Source organism: Dermacentor andersoni, chromosome 9 (genome assembly GCF_023375885.2).
Source record: "Dermacentor andersoni chromosome 9, qqDerAnde1_hic_scaffold, whole genome shotgun sequence".
Lineage (NCBI taxonomy): Eukaryota > Metazoa > Arthropoda > Arachnida > Ixodida > Ixodidae > Dermacentor > Dermacentor andersoni.
This window is the reverse complement of record NC_092822.1, coordinates 44401413-44417468: the sequence shown is the minus strand read 5'-3', so window position 1 is coordinate 44417468 and position 16056 is coordinate 44401413. Positions and strand designations below refer to the sequence as shown.

The 16056-nt window shown below is 43.3% G+C and overlaps 2 protein-coding genes across 3 annotated transcripts in view; both read left to right on the top strand.

The window, feature by feature from the left end:
* Nucleotides 1–8065, top strand: part of GlnRS (Glutaminyl-tRNA synthetase) — a 31936-nt gene extending 23871 nt beyond the window's left edge. For both annotated transcript variants that reach the window (XM_050175635.2, XM_050175634.2), the window contains 4 exons: nucleotides 1639–1766; nucleotides 4764–4830; nucleotides 5827–5952; nucleotides 7383–8065. In XM_050175635.2, the coding sequence (XP_050031592.1) occupies nucleotides 1639–1766; nucleotides 4764–4830; nucleotides 5827–5952; nucleotides 7383–7433 (372 nt within the window). In that variant the 3' untranslated portion in view covers nucleotides 7434–8065. The remainder of the gene's footprint in view (nucleotides 1–1638; nucleotides 1767–4763; nucleotides 4831–5826; nucleotides 5953–7382) is intronic.
* Nucleotides 8066–11078: 3013 nt separating this feature from the next.
* LOC126527768 (RING-type E3 ubiquitin-protein ligase PPIL2) lies at nucleotides 11079–13949 on the top strand. Its single transcript, XM_050175638.3, has one exon. It carries the CDS (start codon nucleotides 11275–11277, stop codon nucleotides 12835–12837), a length of 1563 nt encoding a protein of 520 aa, XP_050031595.1. The 5' UTR covers nucleotides 11079–11274; the 3' UTR covers nucleotides 12838–13949.
* Nucleotides 13950–16056: the final 2107 nt, after the last annotated feature.

Genomic DNA, 16056 nt, shown 5'->3' with positions numbered 1-16056 from the left:
CATATAAGCAGCCATCGCATATATTCCGCACCCCCAATTACAACAGCCCGGAAAGAAAAAAGATATCCCTGCGTATAATCCACACAAGTACCTGCATGCAACACTGCTCAAATCTTAGCAAAAACAGTCTCCGTTGGCGGATGCACGACTCGTCTACGTCGCATCTTCAGCCAGCCGCTCTGTTCTTCTGTTCCTTGGCGATGCTGAGAAAGCTGGATTCACACGCCGGATGTTATCGCGGATGAATCAGTCACATGATATCTGATATGAATCAGATCACTTCACAGCTAGCACTCGCACAATGGCGGATGACAGCGCAGATGGAGAAGCCCTCGCATTGGCAATGGCGATGGATCAAATGCGACCCAGCCGAAAATTCCAACAGTGATTTGGCTCACCACTATTTCACAAAGCACTTCGTGCATACTGAGGGAGTGCCGTGGGAATGGGTGACATATGAGCGCCACGTGCGTTATTCGCTAACTACTAAACACAGAATGGCGACCCATAAAGCGGAGAAGAATAGGCGACCGTGAAAGACAGGTGAAGGGAGGTTCATAACGCAAGGGTGGGGAGGAGGTGGGGTTCCCTGGCAGGTAATGAAACTATGAATGGCAGAGAGCCTTGTCTTGAGGATTACGGTATATGCGAAATTCGTACATAATCTGCATCCCAGTTTACTGTTAAATTTCTAAAAATTTTAGTGCTGGTCATATGCACAAAAATACGAGAATAGTTGTTTGTGGACTAGCTTGGCGGTGTAACTGGTCCCACTGAAGCGTTCTGACATATTCACAATGCTAAAAAAAAAAGAAAGTAAATACACAACATGAAGAAGACAGGACAGATGCTGACCTGTTTTGTGTAGTGCCCATCCTGTCTTTTTCAAGCTGTGTTTCTGTGTTGCATTTTCTTCTCGTTCTTTCTTCTTTTTTTTTCCAGCACTGTATGTATGTCAGAATACTCAAACTGAACTAGCCCAGCTTTCTGCCTTAACATTGCAAGGCTGTTTTACTGTTTAAGAGTGATGTACGAGAAGGAATCTAGTTGTTCAACTTTTGCTAATAAAAACAGCCATGTGATCATTCCATGAAACTTGCTGTTTGTCAGAGAAATAAACTTTGTTAAAGATATGAAAAAATTGCATATAGGCAGGACACACTTAGAGCAACAAAACAATGCATGCTTGCTGTGTCTCATCCTTGTACCGTTTATTCATTATGTAGCTCTGTACCAAACGAGCCATATATATGCCATCCTGTTCTTAATGAGGGCCTGTTTGACATGGTAGCTTGCATCAGTTCAAGCTAATTACGGAAGAGGACAACATCTTTGTTTCTGGAACACTTACTGTAATGCATACAGTGCTGCGGAGGATGTACTGAACATCGCTGCTTTTGCAAGTCACTCCTTCAACGAAGTTTGTTCTATATAGGAGATTATCAGTGAATGGACTGAAGTGTCAGGCAGATTCTGCCTAATCTTGTGACAACAGATAATGGTAAAAGGATCATGGTGAGGGACTATTTCCTAGTAGCCTTTTCTTTACATTTTTTTATCATTGAGATTCAAAATTATCCCATGATACTTTGCTCCTAGTCATTTTCTTTTCTACATGCGATGTTTTCCCACGTGCAGGATGCTGCTGGTGACGTTCAAGAGTTGGAGGTGACATGCCAAAAAGCCGAAGACATCGAGAAGCCTCGCGCATTCATCCACTGGGTCTCCAAACCAGTCACCTGCGAAGTGCGGTTGTACGACCGGCTGTAAGTTTGGAGTTCGACCTGGAACCTTCCAAACCTCGCGAAAACATACAAGAGCAGCTTTTAAACTGAAGGTGTGGCATGGGGGAGGAAATGTTTGCGCTCCATTTCATACATAACAGGCAGCACATGAAGGCTAGAGAAGGCTTCTGTTACAGCTCACATTTGTGACCAAAAAATTTAGTGCATCACACATGAAAGGAAGACGCATGTATGCGTCATGTAATTCGATGTAATGTATTATATTACCTACTTTTATGTGACAAAACGTGTCAGGGTGTGCAGATGCGAAATTTTCAAATTCGAAACGAATTTGAACGATTAGAACCAAGTGCAAACCGAATTAAATATGTATCGACTATTGGTCTTGCAAAATTTCAATTTTTTTCACCAATCAGAAGCGGCCTCTGGTCAATACATGGAAGTCAGTTGAACGGATTTGCCAACCGTCACTGGCACAGTCGAGAGAAATGCGCTGACGCACACGCACACACACACAGACATCACGGCGTCGCGTACGTCGAGGAGAAAGAGGCGAGAATGCATGCATAAAGGCTAATGCCTTTTAGCCATTGCGGCCTACTAGGCGTTTTGCAACAGTCACGGATGGCTCGGCGTATTTGAAACATCCAGGCTTTCATCCTTTCATTTTTTTCGCTTAGCCTTTTCTCTCATTTTTAATGCTCAAGGCTCTCTGTGGCAGGATAACTGCATCTAGATCGGAAACATTGGGATCAGGAACTTTGATATACTTTTTATGTGTATTTTCACTTGTTTGATAGCTTAGATTTTTGAAATCGCATGGTGCATAAATGCAATTTGACCTGTTCAGATAAATTACCGGAAGAGTCGGACAATGCACGCACAATGAATTGCAGGAGCCAGGTAGCTAATCAAAAAGGAAAATGGAAACCATTTAACAATTTCTCAAGAGCCTCCTTCTGAAGATGATATTAGCTGCAACGGCAATGTGTTCTTTAGTAGTTTTTGGTGAGCTTGTACGAATATTCAATATTTTTGAGTATCTGATCGAATATTGTCTTATTCAATATTCATTCCGGCTTGAATTTTAGTATGCAAAGTGAATGAATATATCTACTTTTCTGCATATAAGCTGCACCCCGAATTACAACACCCCGAAAGAAGAAACAATCCACGCAGATAACATGCAGAAATAATTGCACGCAGTGGCCAAATCTTTGTGAAAGCAGCCTCCATTTGTTGAAGCGCGAATCGTCCACATCTTTCCATCGTCCAGCAGCCCTGTTCCCCACTCTTAGGTGACACTAATGGTAGAGAACTTTGCCTTAAAGGATCTTTCATGGCAGTATGGGTCGTGTTACCATGAAACCGCACTTCAAGGGGAAATTTGCATATAATTTGCACCCTGTTTTTCACTGTTAAAAATTTACAAAATTTTTGGTGCGTCTTATACATGCAAAAAAAATTTTTAATTTCAAGACATGTATAATCGACAGCTTTAGTTTGGCTGAGCAAGTCACATTGTATTGCTCATAGCTAAGACAAGGCAAAGTCAAATTTGTTTACACTCGTTTACTAATTTCTGCACCTTCTCAATTATTCAGACATCCTGTTCTCAGTGGCCGTACGGTTGCTATGAATAGATTTTTGTCGACACAGCATTAAACCGTAACTTTGGTGCCTGACACCCGGGAAAACAGCGCTGGTTAGGCCTAACAGCCAAGGCAGGCACAGCGCCAGGAAGTTCGCCGCTCATCGATGACCGGTCCCCCGATCATGTGCACAAGCTAGAATGAGGACCACAAAAGTGGCGAGCATGCCTACAAGGTTCGTCTGTGCAAATGCAGAATGGAACAGGTTAAGCAACACAGCATAAACTGCCTGCATCGCGCAGGCAAGCTCACACTTCACAGCATCATGGCACTGCACGACAGGTGAAAGCGAAAAGTTCCCGTGGCCTGTGCTGGAGTTCTAAGAAAATGTCTCAATAGTGGCACTTTGAAAATAAACTGTCTCCAGAGATGAACCTGTATTTTACTAGGAAGCAACCAATTTTCTTAGATACATCAGACCCACTATGATTGCTCAGTGCCTATGGCGTTGGGCTGCTAAGCACAAGGTCGCGGGATTGAATCCCGGCCCTGGCTCCCACATTCCGATGGGGGTGAAATGCAAAGAACACTTGTGTACTTAGATTTAGATGCATGTTAAACAATCCTAGGTGGTCAAAATTGTTCCGGAGTTCCTCATCATGGCGTGCCTCATAAGGCACGTAAAACCCTACAATCTTTTATTTCATTTTAGATTCATTGGCATCTGACTTTAGGTCAAGATTTTATGCAAATCCTACAACTCTAGGAACTGTTGGCTTTGAAATTGATGCTAATGTCTGTTTGCCTCAACTTCACTTCAAACCAAATATTTCTATTTGCATAAGCCTAGCTTATCGAAAATAAATATTTCAGAAGTGGTGCTAGTCAAATTTTCGCTAAGCAATCATCTCTGCTACTCAATTTGAGCCTCGCAACTTTAGGATGTGTCATAAAGTGAATAATTAATTGCATTCTTGAATCTTTTTAAAATGCTATCTGGACATGACATTACCACACGCTGATAATTTCTGCATCATTTAGAAAGCCCACTGAAAACGGTGAAACAGCACTGTTACAGGCAATTTATTGAAGTGTGCGAACTTAAAAAAAAAAAAAAAAAAAAAAGCAGGAAGGAAACGGGTAGCATATTCTCTGTGGTGAGGCCTTAGTTTCCCCCTCTAGCAAGTGACCAACAAATGTGAACCCTTCTTCACAAGAAGGTGGCACTTTCAATTTCCTGAACCTAAAAGTATGGCTACACATAAATTCTGTGAACATATCACTTGTAGATATTGTAGGTTTTGGATGCAGCTCACTCTGGTCCTAGTGGGACTCAAGCCTTTGAGTGCTTTTCTGTTTTTTTTACTTTGTCGACTTTGCTGAATTACAGCTGTGTTTTAAGGATTTTCCTTGCAACCTTTTTCAGATTCTTCCATAAGAACCCAGAAGACACAAGCGAGGCAGCCGGTGGCTTCCTCAGCGATGTCAATCGCGTAAGTTTTTCGTGCCTGTAAGCTGGTTAGATCTGGGCCCGTGTATTTGCGAGAAGTGCTCCTGCATAGATGACTTCAACGGCTGATTATCACCATGCTGATAATATTCCTATCATGCCGACCGTTGCCATAAATGGCAGACATCTGAATGCTTGCCAATGACGAGATGCTTTTATGGAAGGGCTGTTTATTAAATGCAGGGACAGGCACTTAACAAGACACCATTTTTTTTTTTCCCCTTGAGCACAGATTTGTGCTTGTCTTTGACATTCTTGAAGAAACAAATGCTCCACAGCTGTCAATCCTAAGCTGACAACACCAAAGTAGATTAACGGTGCTCTTAGTTTGTCGCAAAGCATCATTTATGAAGCATGTGTATGTGTGTGTGTCTTGAATACTTCAACGCTGGATCTTACAAATCCTGCTGGATGGAGATACCGAAGCACAGTGTCAGACATCAAAGACAGCACATCTCGGCAAAGCAGAGATGTGAAGTTTTTAGAGGTGCCTGGACCTTACACTGTAGGCCTTACTTTGGTGTCATACACACCAAAATAAAAAATTATGGCACCTACGTCGACATCTAAAACAAATTTGAACTGTGCGCCACTGTTCAGCAGGTAGAGCATTGTGGACACGCCCCGTTCCACCGTAGCCTTCGCAGTGCAAGCCATTGAAGGAAAGAAATCACCGCTAACGTGACGTTTGTTTGCCAATAACTCCACTTCTGCTGAATGCGTGGAAGTACTTCTTGTGGCAAAGTATTTCTGAAATAGTCTAATTTACATTCAAATGCGTTTCTCGACTTCAATAAGAAGCGGTTCAGGGCCCCTTTAAAGATTCTGTTTGGTGGGCTTTTCATTTTGCATGTTTCATTGTCGGCCATTATAATGTGCTTGCCCGAAAGGACTGCGGGTAATTTTTCATTATGCTTTCGGTCATCTAAAGGGTAAGAAAGAAGTCTTGGAGTAATAACTTTGCACTTTCCATCTCCAGGAGGCCATGACAATCTGCAGCGACTCGCTCATTGACCGATCGCTGGCTAGCTGTTCCGTCTTAGATAAGTTCCAGTTTGAGCGCCTTGGATACTTTTGCGTCGACCAGGACAGTGCTCCAGAGAAGGTAAGACTCCGACTAAGGTGTAATGGATGCTGTCTTTACGCAAGGACGCCTACAGTCATTGTATGTGAATGTTGTGGTGGCTAATTTTTGATGGAGGCAATGACCAGTGGCCTGAAATGACAGATCGGAAGGTGTTGAGGTATACTGACATGACATTTTTTACTTATCTCTTTTTTTAATTTTAAGTTCTAAGCCCTGGAAAAGGTAGCAGGGAGCATCGAAGCACTCTTAACGTAATGTAGTACTTGTTTCTATAAACCAGGTTGTTTCCGTGCCCAAGAGGCAGATGCACCATCATGTCGAGGCAAATGCACCATCATGTCACGACACATTGGCTGTACTTTGACTATTTTTGGTACATTCGGAGGAAAAACTGTGTTCAGGTGGTAGTAATTAAAATGGAATCTCGTTAATTTGAAGCTGCTTAATTCAAACCTCTAATCTATTTGAACTGACAATGTGGTGCTGTCAAAATTATGTGTATTTCAATGTGTGAAAGCGCTTAGTAATTCAAACTCGTAATCATTTGCAATGGTTTATTCGAACGTACCGCGCTGTCGATCGTGCTTTCTGAAGTGTGCTAACTCACTTGGTGGTGCTTCCGATCCGGCAGTTTGGCCACATGCTGACTGCTGCTTTCATCTCCCATTGCAAATACCGTATTTTGCCGCGTATACCGGCACCAGAAATAAAGAACATTTAACAGTAATGTCTGGGTGAAGGGTATGTGCGAATTTTGCCTTGAGATGCGGCTTCAAAGCTGTGAAAATTTTGCCTGAAAGTGTGGCTTCACAGTAGCATGGTGTGTGCTGCCGTGAAACCACACTTTTGGAACTCCTCACTCGTTTGTTAGCCCAGCCCACATGCGCCGCCTAATGCAGTGTTGCAAGCAAGTCCTCTACTCACTTAGCTTCCTTAATTTGAAATCCATTTTCTTTGGACTAATTTTCGGGCCCCTTCAAGTCTGAGTTATCGAGATTCGATTGTACGATGTTCAGTCTGTACCGCTCCCAATATATGCAATATTGTAACATTGGTGTTAAGTGTTGTGTTTACTAAAGAAGTGGCGAGGTATGCTAGAGGTCCGCACAGCCCAGTTTCCAAATTAATTTGAATAATACCTGGTTTGTTGTTCTAGCTGAAATAAGCATTGCGTGACCATTCTCACTATTACTTAAGAGCTTACCTTTAGTAGCTGTTCCAATGACGCTAACCAGTATTTAGGTGTGTATCAAATACATTTGGTATTTGGTCAACCTTAGTAGGCAGGTGGGGTGTGTCGGACAAAAAACTGATTATGCGCAGCATTCCGTGGCCATTTCTCAAATTGTGCCACGATCTAACACACATAGCTGAAGTGTCTTTGAATGGCGCTTAATTTCAAGTAAGTATTGCATTTCTTTTTCTATCTTCATTTTTCCCTCTTCCAGATTGTGTTCAACCGGACGGTCACACTAAAAGAGGATTCTGGGAAGAACTGACAGCGTCGACACTGTCATCCCTAGGTGCCTCTGTTCTTCAAAGTGTTGTGAACCGCATGCAACGACGCACAAGGATTCTATTTTTTCAAATTTTTTTGTACAGTCGACAGTTGTTGATGAGTGCTATGTGCTTCTTCCCGGCCCCTGCCAAACCTGCCAAAGCCTCATTCACTCTACACAGCGATTGATGCAAGCGCCAAATGGAACACGTCACTGATAACGGCTCCACTCTATGCACTGGGCTTCGGCACTCCAGGTGCAAATAACTCCGGCACGAATGAGAAAAAAAATAATTGATGGGTGCAGTGATGCTGTAGCCCATGTTATGCCTTGCCAAGGATATTTTCTTATTTACTCGCCTTTTAGTACTGCGGAAAGGCAACTTCTGACAGGACTGGCACACAACCTTGTGTAAAGTGGCGTGTCAATAAATTAATTTAAATGTGTTTTGGGAAGGGGGGGGGGTTCCTCTGTGATGTTTGTTTAATGACGGAGCTTATGCATAAATGATTTCTATCTAAGCATTATGCCGTGGCATATGAATAAATTAACTTGAAATGTGTTCTGTGAGGGGTTTCCTTGGTGATGTTTGTATGTTGAAGCTTGCACATAAAAGGTTTTCTACCTGGAAATTTTGCCCTGCAAAGTTTTTTGTGCATGTATTTATACACAAAAGTGGTGCAATAACATGTTTTGCTGCTCAGACTAGATATAAACCACGATTGTGGTAGGTTTCTGATAGTTGGTGCAATCTTTCTTAGCTAAATATACAATTTTCTGGATGTTAACTTGTGTTCCTTGTTTTCCGTTGGTTAAAGACAATTATTTGGCTGTATATTTCTTTGTATACCTGTAACCTGTCTTTTTTTATTTCATGCAAATTCTTTAGAAATTTTCCTCCACCCTTTTAGTTGAATTTTAGGAAAAGGCAGAAATCACTGACATACGGAATCGGAGTGTACAGGTAGTGAAAAGGGTTCTCTGACTTTTTTTTTATTGTTTACTTTAGGGCACAAATGAAAAGCTAAACCTAAACTGTAGGGAAATTGTGTCTGCTTAACCTAAGACTAGTAACACTTCTGAGACATTCTTCCTTAAAATGTTGCGAGCAGTGCATTGTGATTCCAGTTAAGATTATCCCAAACTGCTTGTGGTGCGCTTTTGGAAAACTTGACTGGAAAACTGAAAATGTATGTTGTAGCACATATTGAGGACTGGTATCTCGAAAGGTGTGCCGGACTTTAGATTTCTGCTAAGCAGACATGATCTCACGAGTACTGTCCAGCTTTAAGCATTCAGACTACCGCACAATGTCTGTGCTCTTTCAATCGTCTTAATTTAACTTTGCCTTAACACCAAAGGTAGTGGTTTCGACTCGCACCAGTTTGTAGGTTTAAGTGTCTTAATTAACTATAGTTTAATTAACTATGTCTTAATTAACTTCACCTTATTTCACACGAAAGGTTGAGGGTTGGACTCCCACCAAAAGTCGTGGGTTTGAGTGCCTTAACTTTTCCTCAATTAACTTTGCCTTAATCCCGAAGGTCGTGGGTTACTCCCACCAAAGGTCAAGGGTTCATAGCCTTGTTGGACCATCCTGTGGTCACGCCAACTCCGGATTTTTCGCCTCATGAGCCATATAATGCTTCTGCATTAAAAAGTTGGCCTTTTTAATTAGCTACTTGGCTGCTGCAATCCATTATGGAAGTGATTCCCACCCCTCCATGCTCCAGGCATTTTAATCTGTTCAGAAAAATGGGGAAGAAAACTAGATACTGTTGTGCCTTATCATGTTCATCACTTATCAAAGTAGGAAGTGAATGCAGGATTGAACGTATATGCCAGCTAAGTCCAGCATCCTTAGCGAGACATAAATCTAGGTTAAACTACACTGTGAAGCTCATTTTAGTGCAAACTGTTCAGGAAGGATGTAGTTTGGCAACCTGTTAATCAATTGTTAATACACTTAGTGTCGGCATCAATAGAAAGCTGGTATTGTGTAGACACCTCAACAAGGAAAATAATGCCATGTCAACATACATACATTCATTTGTTTCTATACTCTTATCAGAACAGAACAAAATATATTTATTGAGATATGCTTTTACATAAATTGTATGCACAAGATGTTTCTGTAATCAGTTATGAATAATTACCATCCCCTGGAAAAAAAGAGTGAGCAAGAAATTTTCTGCTTTTTAGCTCATCCAGTTGCTTCAGGTCAATTGGCTGGTGAAACTGGAGAAACCACAAGCTTCACTATATTACAAACATTTGATTACAGTGACTATGCATCGAGATCACTTGACTGTCAACCAAACCAATTTCGCAAGATCGCATGCTTAGGTGTAGCCTTATGCACGTGTATTAGATCAGTAAACTTGGCATACGACACGCGCTGAGTAAAAAGGCTTGCCCACGGGGACTATCCGCCTTCAACGTGCAGCCTGCTTAACGGCTCTGGAGGCATTAGAGAGTATACATTGCAGTTGCGCATATGAGTTTTGTTGTTTAAATTACTTCTCACTTGACCTGGCATATTGCCAAGCTAAGCACCAAGAACTACGAAATGCCTAGGGTAATTTCTTATTATAGTGGCATGAACGTCGAGTGACACTCTTGTTTCTTGTGCAGCACTTCCGGTTCACCTCCTGAGACGACCGGGGACGAAATTCAAAGTAAATCAGAATAAAAGAACAAAAATATAGCGTACAAAATTCATGGGTTTCGTTATAGATATGATATCTGAGCATAAGTTTAGTTACAAGTTGAGTTACTGAAGTGTCTGGAATAATTCGAATTAATTTGTAATCACTGGTTACCGCACACCAAAGCACAGAATTGTAGGCTTTAGAGGCCCACCACTTGAGCATGACTTTGGATAAATTCCTGGAAACCCGGAAGTATAAAGTGGTGGTAATGACGTCACACACAAGAAGATTGCATGAATTTAACCAGCTAATTAATGGAAAGCAGTTGCCTGGCATACACTGAACATCTGCCTAGCAGAGCAGATGTAACGTCACTCCCTCCTCTGTTCTCTCTCAGCGCGCACGTTACATACTCTGACGTCAGCACCAGAGAGGGCGCATGCGTGCGATTCTTGCATCAATCGCTAGCGGGCTACGCCTCGCCGGGTTACGCGCGCCACAGAGTTTCCTTACAAAAATTTTTGTAGGAAACTCTATTGCGCGCGCTGCGCTTCCTCTATTTTAACTTGGGTAGGACATTAAGCAGTATAATTGCAAGAGCTTGGAGCGCAACCCACCGCCCCGTTCCAAAGGGGACGCTCATAACATCCATTCACATTCCCTCTTTTGTCGCCTCCATGTCGTACCAGGGGAGAGACCATAGAGTTTCTCACAGTGAGAAACTATATGGGAGAGACGTTCGCCCGCTTAACCTAACGAACACCAACGCCGAGGTGCGAGACATCTAAAGATTAGGGGTCACCTGCCATTTTATTTATTTTTTCGCTCGTTAACCAGACTAAACCTTAGAATTAAAACCGTAGACACTCGATACGTGCAGGTGCAAAAATTATTGGGAGCAAGAGTAGGCGGCACACACAGCTAGCCCGAATGGATCGTCAGGGCGTATTTGTGTTCCACAAGTACAGTGTCCACAAGAAACCGAAACAAGCGTTGCTCCGTAGCCAAAGGCAGCAGCGGCGGGCGCAGCGACATCACGTCATGGCCGCTCGCAGGAGTGTTTTGCGACGCGACAGCTTTCTACAGTTTCTGATCTAGTTCTGCGACGATTTCTTTTCCTGGCGTGCGTGCTTCACGTCCCACTTGTGTCCTTTTTTTTTTTCAAAGTGTGAGACAGACACATCCACAAGATGGGCAAACGACAGCATCAGAAGGACAAGCTCTATCTCACGACTACGGAATGGTCGACGATCTACGGCGGTCGACGTCCCAATGCGACGCGCCAGGCCGAAGGCTCCGAATTCAAGCGACTGCCGTTCGACCACTGCGCGCTTTCGTTACAGCCTTTCGAGCACCCGCTATGCACACCCGAAGGAATCATCTACGACATCATGAACATCGTCCCCTTCGTCAAGAAGTACGGCATCGACCCCGCAAGCGGCAAGCCCATCGACGCCAAAAAGCTGATTCGGCTCAACTTCGCCAAGAACGCCGACGGCAAGTACCACTGCCCCGTCTTGTACAAGGTGTTCAACGAAAACACGCACATCGTCGCCATCAAGACGACCGGTAACGTCTTCTCGTACGACGCCGTCGACCAGCTGAACCTTCGGGCCAAGAACTTCAAGGACTTGCTCACGGACGAGCCGTTCACGAGGCAGGACATCATCACCCTGCAGGACCCGAGCGACCTCGAGAAGTTCAATCTCTCCCGGTTTCACCACCTCAAGCACAACCTCAAGGTGATCGACCCCGAAGAAGAGAAGATGAAGTCCGACCCCAAGTACACCCTGCGAAAGATGAACGCCGAAACGCGCACCATCCTCGACACGTTGGACAAGGAGTACAAGCCGCCCACGGAGGCGGAGAAGACGGAGAAAGTTGTCCGGAAGGCGGACAAGTTCAACGCCGCGCACTACTCCACCGGAGCCGTGGCCGCCTCGTTCACGTCCACTGTCATGGAGGTCACCACTGCGCATGAACCGGCCGTGCTGGCGGACGACGTGGTGCGTTACTCCATGGTGAAGAAGAAGGGCTACGTCCAGCTCCAGACGACGCACGGCAACCTCAACTTCGAGCTGTACTGCGACGCCGTGCCCAAGACGTGCGAGAACTTCGTGGGCCTCTGCAAGAAGGGCTACTACGACAACACCAAGTTCCACCGGTCCATACGCCACTTTATGATACAGGGCGGAGACCCCACGGGAACCGGGAAAGGAGGGGATTCCCTTTGGGGGAAACCGTTCAAGGACGAGTTCAAGCCTAACCTCGTCCACCAAGGCAGAGGCATGCTGAGCATGGCAAACGAAGGGCCAAACATGAACAAGTCGCAGTTCTTCGTGACATACCGGTCTTGCCGCCATTTGGATTCAAAGCACACAGTGTTTGGCAAGCTGGTTGGTGGTCTGGATGCACTGAACACGATCGAATCTGTCGAGACCGACAATAAGGATCGTCCCATCGAAGACATTGTCATTCTAAAGGCTGTAGTCTTTGTGGATCCTTTTGAGGAGGTAGACGAGGAGTTGAAGAAGAAGAGAGAAGATGAGGCAATGAAAAAGAAGCAAGGGGACAGTGAGCAAATGGAAAAGAAACTGAAAGCCAAGAGGGTTCTCAAGGAGTTCCACAAGGGAGTTGGCAAGTACATTGATCCCGAAACTGCAAAGGCAGCTACCAAGGAGGCGGAAGCTGAAGTACCAGTGAAGAAAGTGAAGGCAGTGACTGGAAAGTTTGGGGACTTCAGTTGCTGGTGACAAAACCAGAAATATTGTTTTCATTTTTAAGAAAGTTCAGTTCATCTTTTAGATGCATTGAAATGCCACACATGTACCATTTCACTTGACAGAACTTTTCATGTGCACATGTTTGGAACACGGTCAGTGGTATAGCCATCTTTCTCGGCGTGGGATGGCTTTATCATATGATAGCTGAAGCCCAGTTAATTCCCTGGTCCTTCCCCCTGAACATGGCATGATTTGCTTAAAAATGATCTCTACTGCCTCATAGCATAACTGCTGCATGATAAGGTATTTGTTGTTAGGAGGAAGATAACTCCTTCCCTCCTTTTGAATACATGTGAAATTGGAGTTATTCATCAGGAAACTGTGGAACTGATTTGAATGTAAAAGAAAAAGTAGATTCAAGCGAATATAGGGAGCACAGTTTTCACAAATATCCAAATATTTTGTCAAAATTTACGTGTCAATTTTGAGAAGCCTTAGCTCTGCTACGAGAAGTGGGCATGATGATCCTGTAGAAAGCGCCTTATGCAGTGTTTAAAATGAGCAGGATTTGTGTATTGCACATTATGGTGAAAAATATTGTTATTCTTTATCAAGACATTTTCAGAAGTCACATAGAAAATTTATGTAAAGCACGAATTAATATGGTAAATTAGTCCACTTCGAACTCTATCAATTGATATTTATCGAATTGCAATATAAGTTTTCTTGTATTGATTTGAGCATTATAAGCGGGCTTCAATTTTTAGTAAGCCTCTAATCTTAAATATGACGGCCTTCAGGAAAATGTCTGCTTCCAACAATAACTAGAATTAACTTTTTTTTTCAAGGCCGACAAATTTTATTCAGATCTGTTCAGCGCCTAAGGGCATTTCTGGTATTTTTGAATGAAGGATGAATAAAGCTTTCCAATGATGTGCATGATGAGAGCACTAGCATTGCATCCTGGTTGAAGCAGAACACAATGTCGTAAGGCCAAGCTGCTTGTGGTACTCTGAGAGCACCCACAACACGGTATAGCTGTAAACTAAGTTTCAGAAGCTTGTGTGAAGAAACTTGTATGTCTGCAACGATTCTGTCATCTGTGTATCAGAAACATGTATAAACTTTGTACATAAGACAAACCATGCTTCATGTTTCATTCCCTGCATTGCGTGCAAGGATATTGACAGCATTGTACCTCATAATCATATCAACTTATTGGTGTGTAAAATACCAGATCTTTTTTTATTGACAGAATTGCGCGCCATCGGTGTAACAGCAAATGATGTAGAAAGAACGTGCATAATAGTGGGCACTGTAGCACGATGAACAGAAGAACCAAAGACTTATTACGCACCTGTTTTTTCGCCCTGCAGTTAGTCGTCGTCCTCACGTCCGGCACATCGGTGTTTGGCCTTTGGCATAAACTTCCACCCTTGAACGGAATTTGTGATGTCGCCCTTGCTCCGGACCCACACCTGCTGGCAACAGCTTGCGTGGACCTGACCGAACGCATCGAGTGCCATCTGCAGTTCCGCCAGCGCGCAGCTGCGACGTTAACGTCATCAACCCTAGAAGGGTTAAGACCAAGCATCGAACACTATCTCTCCAGTGGGCATGGAGGCACGATGAATGGAAGAACCAAAGGCTTACACACCTGTGTTTTTCGTCCTGCAGGTTAGTTGCCTTTGCAAATTACCTTGTCGTAGCTTCAGATCAGATGACCCTTTTATTATCGTGCTTCCGTGTCCTGAAGCACTCATATTGGCCTTTCACTCCTTGCTACTTCTTCGTGGGGATGTCAAAAGCAACCCGGGTCCTGATATTCTTGCAGAAGTCCTGCAAACGATGAAGGACTTGAATGAGTGCACAAAAAGATTTGAATCAGCGCAAGAATCAATATTGGAAACAGTATCTGAGTTAAAGCAACACCAGCAGTCTGTTTCAGAAGCGATGTCCGAAATAAAGGACAGACAAGTGAAAGTTGAAAATCAGTCTTCAGTTTTCGAACAGTGGCAACAAGATATGAAAGAGCAGTATGCCACAGTAGAGTGCGTGAAGAAAGACACGTGCCTTTCACTCACGTCTTGATGACGCAGAAGAACGGTCTCGACGAAATAATCTTATCTTTTACGGAATACCGGACGCTGCAGACAAAACTTTATCCGAATCGGAAAACAAGGTACTACATCTGCTGAATGATCATCTGAAGCTTTAAATCACAAGTTCCGACATATGGCGCGCGCAAAGAATAAGGCAATTCAGCGAGAAATTGACCACTCATAACTAAACTTGAAACGAACAACGTAAGGGAGCTCCTCTCCTCAAAGCGAGGTTTCTTAAAAAACACGGACACAGCAATGAGCGAAAATTTCTGCCAAGCAACGCGTAATGTAAGGAAAAAATTAATAGAATATGGCAAATCGAAAGCCATGTTTTTCAAACTCCGGTATGAAAAACTCACCTTCAATGGGAAATGCTATGGATACGATGAAGCTAAAGACACCACTTATGAAATACGCAGAAAGGAGCACACACATGGCAGAACTCTTTGTTCTGGCCGCACGTTACTCGCAAGCTAGGGCTATCCGAGGGGACATGCCTCAACAGATTGCGAATGTTTAGTTCTTTGTACTAACATTCGGAGTTTCTTTTCTAAAAAAGACGTATCATGTGCCATTATTAACGACTGTAGTTCTGACATTATTGTACTCACAGAAACATCACTAAATAGCAAAATAATGAACCCCGAACTGTTTGAGTGTGAGAACGATTGTGTTGTTTACCGAAGTGACTGAACGGGTAGAATTGGTGGTGGCATCCTGCTCGCTATTAAAGAATGTAATAATTGTTTTTCTGTGCCCACTAATACTAATTTAGAGCTAATTTGGTGTTGCCTAACTATTAGTTTTAAAAAGATATAGTACTATCTGTGTGCTATTGATCCCCATCAAACAACTCATCCTATTGCGATGACTTATGTGATTGTTTAAATCAGATTACCATGCGTTTCTTTGGAACTGAAATTATACTCTTAGGCAATTTTAGTTTTCCTAAAATTGTCTCATCACATGCCAATCCCTCTTCTAACCCTTTGTCGGCCAAGGCCGACAAAGGGTTAGAAGAGGGATTGGTCAACCCCTATGTATCAAGCTTGCCGAGAAACAAAAAAATAATAATTTGAGTGTAGGTTGACCCATATTTCTTTAGAAAAACGAAAAACTTGAAGCATGACACACCTTTATGTAC

What these genes read in the sequence shown, in the direction of transcription:
- LOC126527768 (XM_050175638.3), top strand. Translation starts at nt 11,275, where the DNA reads ATGGGCAAACGACAGCATCAGAAGGACAAGCTCTATCTCACGACTACG.